The sequence below is a fragment of the Biomphalaria glabrata genome, chromosome 13, assembly GCF_947242115.1.
Source record: "Biomphalaria glabrata chromosome 13, xgBioGlab47.1, whole genome shotgun sequence".
Taxonomy (NCBI): domain Eukaryota; kingdom Metazoa; phylum Mollusca; class Gastropoda; family Planorbidae; genus Biomphalaria; species Biomphalaria glabrata.
In genome coordinates, this window is record NC_074723.1 from 3883868 (window position 1) to 3901665 (window position 17798).

Below are 17798 nucleotides of genomic sequence, written 5' to 3' on the forward strand. Positions count from 1 at the left end.
GGAATGGGTTGCCTGAGCTAGTCAGGAAAACCAGTGACTTGGCAGAATTTAAGTCATTATGCATGACTAAATGCATGACGCATAGGACGTAATCATCTTCTTTTTTGAAGTAACGTCTGTATTATATAAGAAGATGATTACCTAATTCAACATTTTAATTTAATTTTAATTTCCAACACTCGTGTCGCGGGCCACATGACCGAAAAGGTACAAACACGAAATGAAATTGACCTGAAACAATTTTATTTCAAACCTGTGATTCTATTACTTACATTGATTAATGGAATATATTTGAAGTTTATCTTTTGGCCTAATTGTATGCATCGGAAAATGGCTTGACGTCTCTACTTAAAATCTGAATATTATTATAGCTACCTATGCCATGGTCTCATTTTTGTTTTCTCATTTTGGTCACTATTCTCATCGATTCTCCGCAATCTCTTAGTTGTTTAACCATCTTTATTCACAGCTCACAGGTAGAATGGCGTCATATTTGTTTTATAATGCCATTTATATGCTGTTGCTTTTAAAAAAGCTACACTTTCTTTACAAATCAAATATTAATATTATTATCCACACACACACACACAAAAAGTAAAGATCCATTCACTTTTCCTGCTAGATTCTAAATTCAGAGCCCACTTGCAGTTTCTTCAGCTCTCCCATTTCATAAAAGTACACACGTTAAAGGTCTTGGTATCAATCCATCGAATCAGAGAAAAGTGAGGGCCTAACGTAAGTAGGTAAAGATACTTATATTATATAAATCTTTTTTTTTTTGGGAGAAATGGAAATTTTCTACACTTTCTGCCAACGATTCGGCGGGCAGGATGGAACCACATCACGGGCCAAATCTCGCCCGCGGGCCGTATTTCGAGCATCACTGATTTATGGTAATTACACAAATATAGATCTATTTGGTTAGTTTTACTATAAAATCAATATATAACCTAACATGCTCTGTGCGTTATAGTCCAATCTCTTATAATGGACCAGTGGGGAAAGTGATCCGAGTATCTGGGAGAATGTTTTCCATGCTGCCTTTAGGTGCTCAGTAAACACAACTCTGCTCGAGTAGGGTGCCGAACTCGAGTCCCCTTGATAGGTAGCTCAAGCCCCCTTGTTAGGTGGCCAAGCGGTTTAAGCCTCTCAGCCCACATTGACCTCGTTCTGAAAGTGAGTCATGCTTACAGATGCTGGTTACAAATAAGACCTCGTTTAGGCCTAAGTACAAATACTATTTGTCATAGTTTGAACATTTCATTAAGTGCATACCTACGTCTGTCCACAACAGCGCATGACCGTTGAGTGCAGTTTGTCATCGACTTTTTTTTTTGTTTGAACTGTTATTGAAAGTAGGACCAGGTTCAGTCGCCTCTCTCTCTCGCCTTCTTGGACTAAGAAAAAGCTGTTCGTTACTTCTTTAATAGAGCATGAATGAGGATAGTTATTTATAGTAGGCTGATGAATTGGAACTTCCATCGACATCACTGTTCCAGTTTGGTCCCACCGAGTCGATAAGTGACATAACTAGGTCATGTTGAACACAATTTTGTGCTCAAGATATCAACAAATAATTTGAGAACCTCTCCACCTCGGGTTTGTTCGTATCTTAATTTTAGATGTATAATAATGATTAGTCACAAAGTGACAAAGCATTGGGTTTGTTTAGTCAGTCCAAAAGCTTTGAGATATGTTTAGGCCTACTTTATAAAATGCTCATTCACAATGATATCTTATCTTATAAATTACAGACGTTCCATCAAAAGGGAAGATAATTACGTCCTACAGCCACAGAGCAGAAAGGGAAGCACTAGCGCTAGCTGCTACCATGCTAGCAAATCATCCAAGTACCCCACACAGTCAGATTGTCTTTCTCACCGATGCGAAAACAACACTCCAAAGCTTGCAAAACTCTGATTCCTCTTATATAAAAATCCCAGAACAGCATGCACTTACAAAGCTCAACAACAACAGCAAAAAAAAAAAACAACAAAAAAAAACTGTAATTCAATGGATACCAGCTCATATACAACTAGAAGGAAATGAGAAGGCTGACACACTCGCCAAGAGTGGGAGAACAAACTCACAATTAAACTCTGCACTCTATCCAGAAGAAAGGAAGAAATTAATCGTAAATAAAATAAATGAGAAATGGACGAGCTCTAATCCAAATCACAAGAAAGATGATGCTTAATATAAGCTATCCCTACAAGATCAACGTCTAATCTTTCCACTTAGGACCGGACACAACAGAATGCGACAACACATGTACCGGAAGCTCAAAATTGGAACGTGAGATCTGCCCATGTGGAGTGTCACCAGAAAATGCCGACCACGTCCCCCAAAACTGCTCTCTTTACCAAGAGGCCCGTACAAGACACTGGCCCCAAAACACCCCAATAGAAAGAAAACTATATGGAGAGCTCCCTGATGTGGAAACCACTGCGCAGTTCATCTCATGTTTTGGTCTAGTCATATGAACACTCCAACATAAAAAAATGAGAATGAAGAAGAAGAAGAACGTCCTACGCATATGTCCTTCAGAGATAACCCTGCCCACGCGTACCAGTGTTTTATTCTAGTCATGATCTAGACTCTTCTATGTTCTGGCTGATTCAGGCAACCCCATTGCTATGGTCTGTGCGTGCGTGCTTTTATTGGCTGGTGAATTCTGAAGCAACCTTGAGTAAGACTATCGCAGATTAGGAGACGAGGGGAGGTAAACACGTGCTGGAATGGAGCTGTAATAAGAATTCAGGTCAGAGGCGAGTGACAGCGCGTATTGAAAGTAGTCTTGAAGGGAATTGAAGTCTAGTTTCAAATCGTTTGACAACTTACAATATTCTTTGTATTTTTACATACTTCTACATTGAAATAGACATATTAGACATATAGACATATTAATATCTGTTTAAAAAAAAAAAGGCAAAGTTGATTTTGTTTAAAAAATGTTTTCTGTACGTTATTCAAGCTAATGTAACAAGTTCATTAATACATGTACAGGGGTTAGTTGGACTAGCTATCTGGAGCTACTCCAACACAGACATAGCTGAACATCGTTCTAAGGGGCCTTTATCTTTGTCTCTTTCTGATTATTTTATGTATTTGTAATTTATGGTACATTTTTTTTTGAGTGCAGTGCCTGGAAGTCAAGAGTTGAAGCTAGTCAAATTACATTTCCTTTCAATCCTGACCTATGTTTCCATTCTTGTTAAGGTTGCAGTCTAATTCTGAACCTCCGAGTAGGTTTACTAGAAATACTCATTTTTACCTCGCTGATGAAATAGTGGAGCCCCTATAGATCGCAAGGTCTCAAAGGGGAACTTTACTTTTTTTACTTTTAATGAAATAGTAGGCCTACTTACAAATTTGAACTACACAATCTGAGAGATCTCTTTGACAACAAGGAACTCGTTGCGACTTGACTAATAGGTTTCTGACCTTCATCATCATCATCATCATCATCAAACTCCATTAGAGTGAGGGCTTGAGAGGCTCAAATCCTCTCTCGCAAAAGCCCTTGACAGAAACTCTGCTGTCTTGCGTAGTGCATCAATGTCGCCATACAGGTCGAGAATTTTGGGTTTCCCAGACCTGTCGAGACGGAGATCAGCAAGTCTGGGGCAGTCAAACAGAATATGAGGCACGGTTTCCTCTTCTTCCCCGCAGCGGGGGCACCGTGAATCAAAATTTGGTTCCTGGCCTTCAGAACTGAACATTATTACGTCGTAACTCAAGCCTTTTGCACAACGGCATTGGGTTGACAATGGGTGGGATTAGAACTTGAAACTACAGTCAAACAAAAGTGTATACCACACGACCAGCCGGCCATCGTTGTCTATCTATAGAACTGCCTGTTTTTAATATCACTGGCGGATCAGTTTATATAAGTAGTGCCTCTACACGTTCCACACTGGCCTCATGCAGAACGTGATTATTTCTAAGATGTTCTTTCCAGCATTGCCCACTATGGTGCTCAGACATCTTTGATGGAAGCTTTAGAGGAATCTTAAATGTCTTCTATAGAGAACCCAGGTCTCAGAGCTATACAAGCGTGTGGCGAGGACCACTCAGAGACACTGGAAGATGGAATTAGAATTTTAAGACTTGAAAATGTATTTATAAAATGATGTTTTACTAGCTATTCAATTCACTTTAAACATACGTTGGTTAGCAACGAGGAGGAGACCAGCACAATGTACACAAAATATTGCTCTTCTTTTCCAGGGTCAATATTTTTAACAAAATGTTACTCTTGGTACACAAGCTGACACCGCGCAAGTCAAGATATGGAGTTGCCAGACTTTTAGCAAATATTTCTTAATGTTTTACATTTAGAGTAAAGTAATAATAATAGTAGGCGATTGGAAATGACTTTCTAAATAAGAGTGTATGCATGTTAGTCTAATTATTTTATTACGCTTTACATTCTGTTATGGAAAATATGCGTGATTCTGATTTAATTTTGATGAAAGTAGAGCGGATGGTTTTGGTTGCATAGGCTGAAGAGTTTCTAATGAAACCTCGGATGGTCTGCCGCAATTCAAGTTGAAGAAAGAGGAGACTTTCAAGAGACGTGAGGCAGAAGGGGCGTGTGTTTTTTAAGTGAGTTAGATCCTTTTGTTTAAATATATTTCATTTGTATTTCTACATACTTTAATTCTACTTTCAAGTTGAATCTGTGTATATTTATAAATACAATTTATGTTTAGTTTTGTTTTCAAAGAAGTTGTAAGTTTGTTTCAAGTTCTACATCGGTTTAGTTGTACTATCTGTTTGAAGCAACAAAACTACAACCGAATATTAACTCTTATCACCTACCCATCTCAAACGAAAATAAAAAAAAAAAAAATTAAATATTTGATGTAAAAAATTATAAGTCAATTCAACTGTGTCCCTTTTGAAAACTACCAACTTTTGCTCAGTGACAGAAACGCAAGTAAGCCTGATTAGTCCTTCAAATGCCAAGAGACACCGGAAAATATTAAAAGGAATGGCCATATTTTTACAGATAGATTTAAATCTTAAGCACAAAAAACAACAACAACAAAAAAAAAACAGTTACTTTAACAGCACAGACACTTGACAAGATTGGATAAGAAAGTAAGAAAAATTTATATAAAACATTTTTATTGCTCAAACAATCGAAATTATTTGAAGTACAAAATAAATATCAAGTACATTTTTTTTTTTCAAATACAAATTTACATTTCTGAGTTGTCAACATTTAAAACATGTTTTAAAATAAAAATCAAAATAAAATTTTAAGTACAGTTTGAGGACCAAAAAAAAAAAGTTCAATTTCTTTTAGGATGTTGTTTAAGAATAAATATGATTTTGGAGGGTATTGGTCTTTTATGTGGTATTGTATTGAGCCTAATTGATATAACTATAAACACACAAGCTTTCCGCCCAATTAATGGATTTCATAAATCATTTGATTTTCTCTATTTAGTTTCAGGAGGTTTGGTCTTTGAGCATAACCGTGTCAAGATCTTCAGACATTAGTTACTTTCTTTCATTTCCACAGATGAGTTTATGCCTCTTCCTCTCCTTCCTCCTCTTCGAATTCTCCCTCCTCCTCGGCGGTGGCATCCTGGTATTGCTGGTACTCTGAGACCAAGTCGTTCATGTTGGACTCGGCTTCAGTGAACTCCATCTCGTCCATGCCCTCACCAGTGTACCAGTGGAGGAAAGCCTTGCGACGGAACATGGCTGTGAACTGCTCGGAGACTCTCTTGAACAGCTCCTGGATGGCTGTGCTGTTTCCGATGAAGGTTGAGCTCATCTGTGAAGACGGATACATATTAGCATTATGTACGGAAGTGTATTTAAAGCTTTACGGAAGTGTATTTAAAGTTTTACGTTGTCACTTGAGGACAAGAGACTTAACATTGCGTATTAGGTCATAGTAGATGAAGACTATTCGTTGTTTTGGATTGTTAGCGTTATTAAATTCAGTTTATAAGTATTAACAGACCACACGGTTACACAGGCATCTACGTCAGTGATGTTACACATTCAAACTATAAGATCTAAATCATAAACCTTGCTTTAATCATTCTATATTTAGTCTTCTGAAGGCCAGAATAATGCAGACGAGAGAAAAAGATGGAACAGAAAGTGAACGGGGACAAAAGAATTAATCTCTCATTTGGGCCTATTAGCCGAAAAGTGTTCTGTAAAACGATTTTAAATTCACTTCAAAGTTTCTGTGTCTATTCGTACTGAATAATACCTAATATGTGTTAACATTTAAAACATAAACTTTTACAACCTCTGGAAATACTGACACCATCGTCGAAACAACTAAAAGGAAGGGGGGTGTAAAAGAAAAACGGGGTGGGGCAAGGCGGGTTGTGGGGGGGGGGGTCAGAAAGTTCTACTGTTTTGTTAAGTCAGTATCTTAGGTTCTCTACCCCCTCCATTTTTTTGGGGGGAATAAATATCTTCAATGGCATAACTCTATACTATAAACTCCTGTTATGTTATGTATGCCTTTAGTTTGTCTACAAGTAAGAACGTCATACAAATACATATTCAATTCTTTATATCTTATCTTATCTTATAAAATACAGACGTTATTTAAAAAAAAAAAAAGATGATTACATCCTACGCGTGTTCCTAGATCAATCTAGTCATGCAAGTTAACCAATGACCTAAATTCTGCCTAGTCATTGGTTTTCCTGGCTGCTGTATTTGAAGTACAGACATAAGCGCCTAACCATTTCCCATGACTCACCTTAAGACCACGTGGTGGGATGTCGCAGACGGCTGTCTTGACGTTGTTGGGGATCCATTCCACAAAGTAGGAGGAGTTCTTGTTCTGGACGTTCAACATCTGCTCATCCACCTCCTTCATGGACATGCGACCTCTGAAGATGGCGGCCACGGTGAGGTAGCGGCCGTGACGTGGGTCACAAGCAGCCATCATGTTCTTGGCGTCGAACATCTGCTGGGTCAGCTCGGGGACGGTCAGGGCCCTGTACTGTTGGCTGCCTCTGGATGTAAGGGGAGCGAAGCCGGGCATGAAGAAGTGGAGACGGGGGAAGGGCACCATGTTGACTGCCAGCTTTCTCAAGTCAGCGTTCAACTGGCCGGGGAATCTGAGGCAGGTGGTCACGCCAGACATGGTGGCGCTGACGAGGTGGTTGAGGTCACCGTAAGTGGGGGTGGTCAGCTTGAGGGTACGGAAGCAGATGTCATACAGGGCTTCATTGTCAATGCAGTATGTCTCATCTGTGTTCTCTACAAGCTGGTGGACTGAGAGGGTAGCGTTGTAGGGTTCAACGACTGTGTCTGATACCTACATAGAGAGAGAGAAACTAAACTGTTTAGGACTCAACATATCCTCACAAAGGTTCATAAGCCTATCTTTCTTGATAAATAATATCTTTACAAAACAAAAATGAAAACTATCTTATGCAACATGTTTAATGTATAGGCTATCATAGTTATTGAGATTTTGATTAGTTTTAATAGAACACATATTAATTGAAACTATTTAGGTAAGTAAAATTTGAATGTGACTTACTTTGGGGGATGGGACAACGGAGAATGTGTTCATGATTCTGTCTGGGTATTCCTCACGGATTTTGCTGATGAGGAGTGTTCCCATGCCTGACCCAGTGCCACCACCGAGTGAGTGTGTGAGTTGGAATCCTGAAACATATGCAAAACTTTTTAAAATCAAACTCTCATTTTAAACAACACGCATCTTATTTACATTGTTGTGTGTGCTGTTTGCTTATGTATTCGGGATAGTTATGCAGTATGTGTGTAATTAACCCTTAAAGTGCTGAGCTTTTTATAAGAGTGCATACAAAATGGAATTACAATTCTAGTGTTTAGAGGCTAAACTACCACACGCATCTAAAGGGTTAAGTATTCTTCTTTAGTTTCGCTGTAGCTGTAATACTATTTCCTTAACCAGTCTTTCTTTTCAATGTGTGCAGTTATGTGTATCTGTAGGCCCTATTTATCATAGGCTTGCTAACGTGTAGATGTAGATGGTGGGGATGTAGATTTTATCTTTCAGAATTCCTATAAATTTTTTTTCTGCGTGCTTCTTTTGGTTTGTGTTTGTTTGAATAAATTCTGCATATAGCGCTAAGGGAATGTTAACAATGCCTTACCCTGAAGACAATCGCATCCTTCAGCCTCCTTTCTGACGACGTCCAAGACTGAGTCCACCAATTCAGCCCCCTCTGTGTAGTGACCTTTGGCCCAGTTGTTGCCAGCACCTGACTGCCCAAAGACGAAGTTGTCTGGGCGGAAGATCTGTCCGAAGGGTCCAGATCGGACACTGTCCATGGTGCCAGGTTCGAGGTCCACCAGGACTGCACGGGGCACGTATTTGCCACCTGTGGCCTCATTGTAGTACACGTTGATTCTCTCAAGTTGGAGGTCACTGTCACCATGGTATGTGCCGGTTGGGTCAATGCCGTGTTCGTCGGAGATTACCTCCCAGAACTAAGAAGCAGACGTGAATAAAATCAAGTCATTTTTTTTTTCAAAATTAAGATCCAAAACTCTTGCATGTAGATAATCAATTAAAATAAATTAGTATAATCACCCTTAGCCAACATTAGTTTTTATTTCTATAACACCTAATGTTAACTTTGCCAGTCTGTAACACCTAATGCTACCTTTGCCAGTCTATAACACCTAATGTTACCTTTGCCAGTCAATAGAATGCTTCCCAAAAGTTTTATTTAGAAATATTTATATAAAAATCAGAAACAGTAAGTTTGAAATATAAAAACAAAACATAAACTTGACATGCTCATAGGCCTTCAGTCCTTAGCAACCGTGAGTGTCATATATGTATATAAATGACACACAAAGGGACTTTAGCCCTTAGCAACCTTGAGTGTCAGATAGGTATATAAATGACACACAAAGGGGCTTTAGCCCTTAGCAACCTTGGGTGTCATATAAGTATATAGATGACACACAAAGGGGCTTTAGCCCTTAGCAACCTTGAGTGTCATATAAGTATATAGATGACACACAAAGGGGCTTTAGTCCTTAGCAACCTTGAGTGTCATTAGGTATATAGATGACACACAAAGGGGCTTTAGTCCTTAGCAACCATTGGTTGAAATTACATTATAACATTTAGAATAAACATTATAACAATGTTTTAATGTTTGATTTACTTTCAAAAACAAGCATTCGACTTTGTAGTCTGTCATTTAGTAACCATATGTAATAAGCCCTTAGCAACCATCACCGCATATGTTTATTTTCCCTTAGCAACCAGTAGTTTACACGAAGAAAATATTATCTCAAGTTTTAATATAAATACAAATAGTTTAAAACTAATTAATGACTTTGTATTCTTCGTGGTGATTGGTGAAGAAGGAGTCGAACTAGACTTTTATATATATTTTTTGGTCTTATATGGATGAGAGTGAAATGTTTATAACAGATCTTATAATTTAGGAAAATGAAGTCTCAGATACACTAACGGCAATATCCGCATTGAGCGTCGGTATTTACACTCCTGGCCATTTTTTCTGCGTTGTCAAGGAGCAGGATCAAGACCAAAAGCATTATCAAAAGGGGGAATAACCTAGTTGTTTTTTAAATACCGACTTCAATCACGGATAGGAAGAGAGAGAAAATAAACTAATAGAAATAATAGAGCTCACAGACCTATATAAAATACCGACCGTAAATACGGATAGCTATGTAGATTGAATAAACAACTAAGAATATACACTATTACTAGCAGTAGTTTTGAATAGGGGGAGGATAGAATAGTATATTATTATATAATTAATAAATATATTCTTAGTAATTACACCTTGATTACAATGATTGCAGAAAAAATAGTGGATTTAGATGTGGCATTTGTATTTGATATAGACTAGGTCTAGGGGCAGAATTTTTGGATTAAAATTTAATGTGCTGTCAACATGTAATATTTCTAAGTTAAAGTTGAGATTAAAATTGAATTTAAATAGCTGTACGCATACCGGGACGTCTATCTAGTCAAATGTTAATGAAGTCAACATTAAATTATAAGTATAATAATTACATACCGGTACAGTAGTTGATCTAGATGAGGAAAAACATTATTTTAGACAGATGTAAGAGAGCAATATTTGATATAGACTATGACTAGATAATAGGTGTAGATTGTGTGTGTGTGTTAGTGTGTGTGTGATAAGAACTGAATTTAAATACAACTTCATCTTGGTCTATATAGAGATTAATGATTAAATTTTAAATAGATCTATTTAGTAATATTTTGATTACCATTTAAATAAAATAATGTTGAGATCAATAATGTATTTAAATAAATCTAGGACTACTGCAGCATTTCTTGTATGTCTGTCTAGAATAATGTTGAAATAAGTAAAATACGACATTATATTTTTATTTCACCTATGGTGCTGTCAACATTTACTTGAAACGGACATTATTATTGTGACCATATTTCTTTTAGACTTCGGGCCTATTAAAATCTCAATAGACAATATTTAGCATCGTTTTTTTTTTCAACGCTGGATGAGTGGATCCCTGTTTTTTTGTAGCAAAGGTTTTGGGCCTTGTAAGGGCCCCAACTGGTCCAGCTCATACTAACCACATGGGCCCCATTTGGGGGAGGAACATTGGCCCAAACAGGCGCCTATAGGGCTGAGTCTGGGCTCAGTCAGGGGGCCCAGAAAATCCCTTTGTGAAACCCTTGTGAAGCCTGTAAGAGGAAGGACTTGTGGGCCCCAACAGGGCGAAAGATAATTGGCCCTTTGGGGGCAATTAATGAAAGCCCAAACATGGCCCTTAAAGATCGAGTCTAGGCACAATGAAGGGGCCCAGATAAAGCCCAGATAGAAACCCTAATGGGGCTATTATGGGGCAAATGTTAAGAGGCATGAAAGGGCTAACTACATGGGCCCCATTTGGGGATGAACATTGCCCCAAATGAGGGCCCTAAGGGCTGAGTCTGGTCTCAGTTTGGGGGCTAAGATGAAGCCCTGATGGAACCCTCATGGAGTCAGTGTGGGGCTAACATTTAGGGGCCTGAAAGGGCTGAACACATGGGCCTCATTTGGGAGGCGAACATTAGCCCAAATGGGAATCCTTAGGGCTGAGTCTAGGCTCAGTTTGGGGGCCCAGAGAAGCCCTGATGGAACCTTCATAGAGCTAGTGTAGGGCTCACATTGAGGGGCCTGAAAGGGAGTTGAGCATTCAACCAAATGGGGGCCCTTATGGCTGAGTCTGGTCTCAATTCAGGTGCCCAGATGAAGCCTTATTGGAACACTCCAAGAGCCATTGGGGGGCAAACACTGAGGGGCCTGAAAGGGCTATACACATGGGCCTCATTTGGGGGATGAAAGTTGGCCCAAACAGGCGCAATCAGGGGGCCCAGATGAAGCCCCGATGGAAACCTAATTGGGCTAGTATAGGGCAAACGTTGATGGGCCTGTAAGGGCTAACCACATGGGCCCCACTTGGGGGATGAACATTGGCCCAAATGGGCGTCCTTAGGGCTGAGTCTGGGATCAGTTATGGGGCCCAGATGAAACCCTATTGGAACCCTCATAGAGCCATTGTGGGGCAAACACTGAGGGGCGTAAAAGGGCTATACACATGGGCCTCATTTGGGGGATGAACGTTGGCCCAAACGGGCGCAATCAGGGGGCCCTGATGAAGCCCTGATGGAAACCTAATGAGGCTAGTATAGGACAAACGTTGACGGGCCTGTAAGGACTAACCACATGGGCACCATTTGGAGGTTGAACATTGGCCCAAACGGGGCTGAATCTGGGCTCAGTCAGGGGGCCCAGAAAATCCCCATATGAAACCCATTTGGGGCCCATCTGGGGGATGAACATTAGTCCAAATGGGGGCCCTTAGGGATAAGTCTGGGCTCAGTTACGGGCCCAGATGAAGCCCTGATAGAATCCTCATGGGGGCCCTAAGGGATAAGTCTGGGCTCAGTTAGGGGGGCCCAGTAAATCCCCTTATGAAACCTGTATGGGGCCAGTAAGGGAAAGTACTTGGCCCTTTGGGGGCAATTAATGAAAGCTCAAACAGGGACCTTAAGGATTAAGGATCAGGGGGCCTAGATGAAGCCCTGAATGATCCCTCTTGGGGCTAGTATGGGGCAAACAATAAGGGGCCTGTAAGGGCTAAACACATGGGCCCCATTTGGGGGATGAACATTGGTCCAAATGGACGCCCTGGGCTAAGTTAGAAGGCCCAGGTGAAGCCTTGAGGGAACCTTCATGGGGCCAGTGTGGGCCAAACATTGAGTTGTCTGAAGAGTTAATCAAATGGGCCTCATTTAGAAGATGAATGGGTGAGTCTGTGCTCAATTAGGGGGCCCAGATAACACCCTGCTGAAACCCATAAGGGGCCAGTGATGAGTGTAAACATTGAGTGGCCTGAAAGGGCTAAACACGGGCCTTTTTCGGAGGATGAATGGGGGCCATTAGGGATGAGACTGTCTTTAATCGGAGGGCCCAGATAAAGCCCTGATGAAACCTACGTGGGGCCAGTGATGGGGGCAAAGAGATGGGCTTATTTGGAGGATGAATGGGGGCCGTTAGGGTGAGTCTGTGTTCAGTCAGGGGTCCCAGATAACACCCTGTTGAAACCCACATAAGGCCAGTGATGGAGGCAGACATTGAGGGGCCTGAAAGGGCTAAATACACGGGCTCCATTCAGGGGATGAACGTTGGCCCAAACTCAGGCTTTTTTTTTCGGGGTTTCACCCCCCCCCCACTTCGCCATTCGTGTGAGGTGTCCATAATTAATCCCTATTACATTATGACCCTTCATTCTTCCCAAAGAGGTCCACGAAGACTTCCAAGGGGTCTACGAAAAAAAAAAGATTTGGGTTTCTATGACATATACTTTATTTGTTCTGTTCTATTAGACGTTGATAAAGAATTTACACCAGGGGTGGGCAAATTACGGCCCGCGGGCCACATGCGGCCCGCTGAAGTGTTTTATGCGGCCCGCGAATACCTACAGAAATTATGTGTACCTACAGTATATACGTATAAAAATGCTAATCTATTTAAAATAATTCTAAATTTCCCTACAAATTATTTGGGTACACATACATATGTGAACAAGTATTTTTCTTGTGGAAAATAAACAAGTGTAATCACAGGTCGATGGTGAATGACTATAATTTGACAGCAGTCACAAGTATAACAACTAGAAAGCTAGTTCCACAATTCAGGAACATTACGCACGAGTGTAAATAGTTAAATTCCTCACATTAAGTACAACTGTACATTTGTGGTGAAATGTTGCAATATGAAAAGACAATAGCAAATTTAAAAAATAATCGTTAAATTGGTTTCAGAAATTGCTAACTCCTCAATTTGGAATGTGAAAAAAAAGGAAAAGTGAATGTATAATACAGTATAAATATGAATTAAAAGACATTATACAGTTAACTAGCGTATTTTTCTAAGTTGTAAGTACACACACACACACACACATATACATACATATATATACATATATATATATATATATATATATATATATATATATATATATATATATATATATATATATATATATATATATATATATATATATATATATATATATATATGCGGCCCCCCATTCCAAAAATTTTGTTAATGCGGCCCTCGATACAAAAAGGTTGCCCACCCCTGATTTACACGATCGGAAATATTTACGGGCCCTAAATATGAGAGCGTGTATGTGTCGGTGGCGGCTCCCCGACAAAATAGCGGGAGCAAAATAGCGCCGCCAAAAACAATGGCGTGAAAAAAATCTCTTAAATTTAACATATGCACAAATTATGCAAGAATTATAATAATCTGCTGATTTTTTGTGATGGAAAATAAATGTTAAAGTACTCTCTTTCTCTGCAAATATGGCATACTTTTAGAACTACTAATGCTGAAGAAGATAGAGACCACAACAAAAATGCTATTCAGGACCTTCACTTAAATAAGTCCGGTACTTTTATACACATTATATATAGCCTAAGTATGCCCTACTTTGTCGGGAAATTATAATTAAAAAGTGCAAAGTAAATTATGCGACTTGCTCAATCGGACCTGGACGTAAGGGAAATTACCAAAGGCCTGGAAAGTGGCCACGATAGTCCACGATAGGAAAGGCGGCCGACCGACCTGACAGCTATAGACCAATATCCCTAACATCGTTTGTAGGGAAAATAGCTGCAAGAGTGATAAACAGAAGACTCATGTGGTACTTGGAAGAAAGCAAAATCATCGCACCTGAACAGGGCGGGTTCAGGCAACATAAAAGTGCAAATGATCAAGCGATGGTGTTTATGCAGTCAGTAGCTGACGGTTTCCCGAGAGGTACGGTAAGACGCAAGGGCGAATTGACACTGTCAGTATTTTTAGATCTTAAGCCTATGACAGAGTTTGGAGACAAGGATTACTGCTAAAATGAATGAACCTCGGAGTATGCTCAAATATGTATCGGTGACTAAAAACTTCCTAACAGACAGGACAGTCCAGTCGCGCTACGTACGGATCTAGCGTGTCTCGCAAAAGAATACTTGAGCAAGGTTTACCGCAGGGCTCATCATTATCATGTACGCTTTTCTTAGTCTATATAAACGATTTGATAGAACGATTGAAATGTTGATCTCTGCTCTTCGCTGATGACCTGCTAATCTGGCAGACCGGGATATCCGCTGCAGCTCTCAAGGCGGAAATCCAACGTGACCTCGTCACGATTTTGTTCTTTACCCGTATGTGGAAAATGGAAATAAATTGTTCTAAAAAACCCCAGTTCAGACCCTATTCACATTGGGAAAAGACATCCACCAAGCAGCCATAAATCTAAAAATTGATGGGACCACCCTTTCGGGCCAACATTAATCCCTAAATGGGTCACATGTGTTTAGCCCTTTCAGACCCCTCAATGTTCGCCCCTCTTACTGTCCCCACCGGTTTTATCAGGCCTTCATTGGGCCCCCTAACTGAGCACAGACTCACCATTTAGGACCCCTGTTTTTGTGCCAATTTTCATCCCCCAAATGGAGCCCATGAGTTATAGCACTTTTAGGCTTCTCAATGTTTGCCCCCTTACTGTCCCTAAAAGGGTTTCATCTGGGCCCCCTGAGCCCAAGCTCACTCCTAAGGGCCTGCTTGGGTCAACGTATGCCTTCGATTAGGGCCATTGTGTTTAGCCCTTTGAGGCCCCTTGAAGTTTGCTCCTTACTGGCCTCCACTAGGGCTCCATCTGGGCCCCATGATAGTGCCCACAATCGCCCTTTAAGGACCCCCATTTGAACAACGATGATCCAAAATGGGGGCCATGTTTTTAGCACTCGCAGGCCCCTCAATGTTCGACGCTCTTACTTGGTTTTATCCGAAATTCATCCGACCCCCCTATCTGAGCCAAGGCTCACCTTTCAGGGCACCCTTTTAATCTAACATTAATCGCTAAATGGGTCCCATGTGTTTAACCCTCAATGTTCGCCCCTCTTACTGGCCCCGCATGGCTTTTATCCTGAATTCATCTGGGACCCTATCTGAGCCCAAACTCACCCTTAAGGACCCCTATTGTTTGGGCCAATTTTCATCCCCCAAATAGAGCCCATGAGTTACAGCTCTTTCAGCTTTCTCAATCTGTGCCACTATCTGAGCCCAAGCTCAACCCTAAGGGCACCTGTTTTGGGTCAATGTTCGTTCCCCAGATGGTGCCCATAAATTAAGCACTTTCAGGCCCCTCAATGATCACCCCTCTTACTGGCCCCACATGGGTTTCATCAGTGCCCCTTAATTGAGCCCATGCTAACCCCTAACAGCAGAATGGGGCACATGTGTTTAGCCATGTCAGACATCTCCAAGTTTGCCCCTTACATACAGTAATTGGCCTACTAGCCTATAAGTCTTATCTACATCTATCTGAAACTATTGATTTTTGTGCCAGTAATTGTTGGCGCAAGTCTTCTATACTCTTGTCAAAAAAAAAAAAAAATCCAATTTTAATAATAAACATACCAGTACGTGCTAAAGAAATAATGCATCAACATATAATAGAAATAAGAAAAACAAAACACAAAGACAGATCCATAACATTTTATTAAGACATATTAATTCTTAAGAGTATAGACAAAAAAATCATTACAAAAAAAAAGATCTAGAAATAATCTACATTTGCTCTATAATTTGCACTAGATCTAGTAAATGTATGGGTTGTTTAAATAAAATAGATCTACATTTTCAAACGCTATCGAACTTTTTCAGAACTATATTTTATAGTTGGCAACAAAAGAGAACTCATTTTATTTTATTTTTTGGTTTGAGTGGTATATATCTAATTTATCGGTAACCAACCAAGCCAATCTGGCAACAGTGCAGTTTGTAAATATTGACGCTCATTGCGGAAATTGCCCACTAACACTGCTGTAGATCAGAGATAGCCTATCCCTGCTAAGAGTTTGGGGTGGGAAAACCATCTAATCAAATATCAAACTCCGTTTTATTTCGCAAAGAAAGTCACAGTCAATCTGTGACACACGTATTCATACAATAGCCTACGTGTGTACGTGTCAGTCTAGATCTAGATGTAGCCGTGAAACTTAAACCCACTGCACACAACGGCTAAGATCGAAGTGAGGAGAGAAAAAAAATGTCTGACTCACACACCGTTGCTAGGCAAAGGCTACAGGTACGGACATGTTACCGGTGGCAGTATCGATTCAAACTTAGTCACACATCACCACAACAAAGCAATCGAACCCCGTAATTAACACTTAATAATCTACGTATTAAATAAATCTACCAAAATAAGCACTACTGTATTTATGAACTAGTTATTCTCAATTAAGATCTACAGTACTTTTAAAGGTCTACTTAAGCCACAATAAAGTACACCTGTTCGATAAGAAAGGTAATAGATTTATTTTTATGTCACATACTCTTATATGCTGTAGATTTAAAATATTTAAAAAAATACACCGACTACACAAGCTAAATATATAGCCTTACCTTGGCACCGATCTGGTTACCACATTGTCCAGCCTGAAGATGTACGATCTCACGCATTTTGATATAATGGATTTAATGTAAAGGCTGGTATGTAAAAAAAATGTCTGTCGTTTCGATCTAAGTAAGACCACCTGAAACTAACACGGTCAGTTCCAGCATACCCTTATATACGCCGTACCCAGTATGCACCGCGACGTAGGCCCACGACGCGGTTACTGTGGGTGACGGGTTGTCAACAGGACCCAACTAAGAAAGCTGACTGGCGCGAATCTTTTGTTGTTGGATACTGTGTTGTCGTTAGGGCAGGCCGCTTGACTCGACACAGCCAGTGGTTTTGTGTGGCGTGCGTTGTTTAGACACATTCACCTGGCCGATGGCTGGATTTGAACACGAGTCTCTTGAATAAATAAATAGATTGGGCGTTTTATTGTTTGCGTTTGAATGAGTGTAGATCTATTATTTGCTTCAGCGCTACAATAAAAAAAACAAACAAAAAAAAAAACACTGACATTGACAAAACAACACAAACCAAAAGTCTAAATGTTTTAATCAGCAGTTTTACAAGTTACGATAATTTCAAAACCGAATGGATTTAATATTTTATTTTAAAAAGATTAAGAACACTGTTCGCTATTTATAGGCATCAGTAATGCCCTGCCATATCTGCATAGCTTTTCAAAATCTTATATTATATGAACCAAGATCTTGCCAATTAGATTTCTATTTTCAAGGGTCATCACTCTGGAATGCCTAACTTGTTGAATGACACAAACCAAGTCTGCAACATCTGAAGAAAAAACTTATGCTGAATCTCAT

At 40.0% G+C, this 17798-nt stretch overlaps 1 protein-coding gene across 1 annotated transcript; it reads right to left on the reverse strand.

Annotated features, from left to right (window-relative positions):
* Positions 1-5111: 5111 nt before the first annotated feature.
* LOC106069910 (tubulin beta-4B chain) lies at positions 5112-17142 on the reverse strand. The gene is made up of 5 exons (XM_056007453.1): positions 16983-17142; positions 8139-8475; positions 7538-7665; positions 6746-7309; positions 5112-5791 (listed from the first exon to the last, which is right to left on the reverse strand). Exons 1-5 carry the CDS (start codon positions 17037-17039, stop codon positions 5540-5542), a joined length of 1338 nt encoding a protein of 445 aa, XP_055863428.1. The 5' UTR covers positions 17040-17142; the 3' UTR covers positions 5112-5539.
* Between the last annotated feature and the right edge of the window lie 656 nt (positions 17143-17798).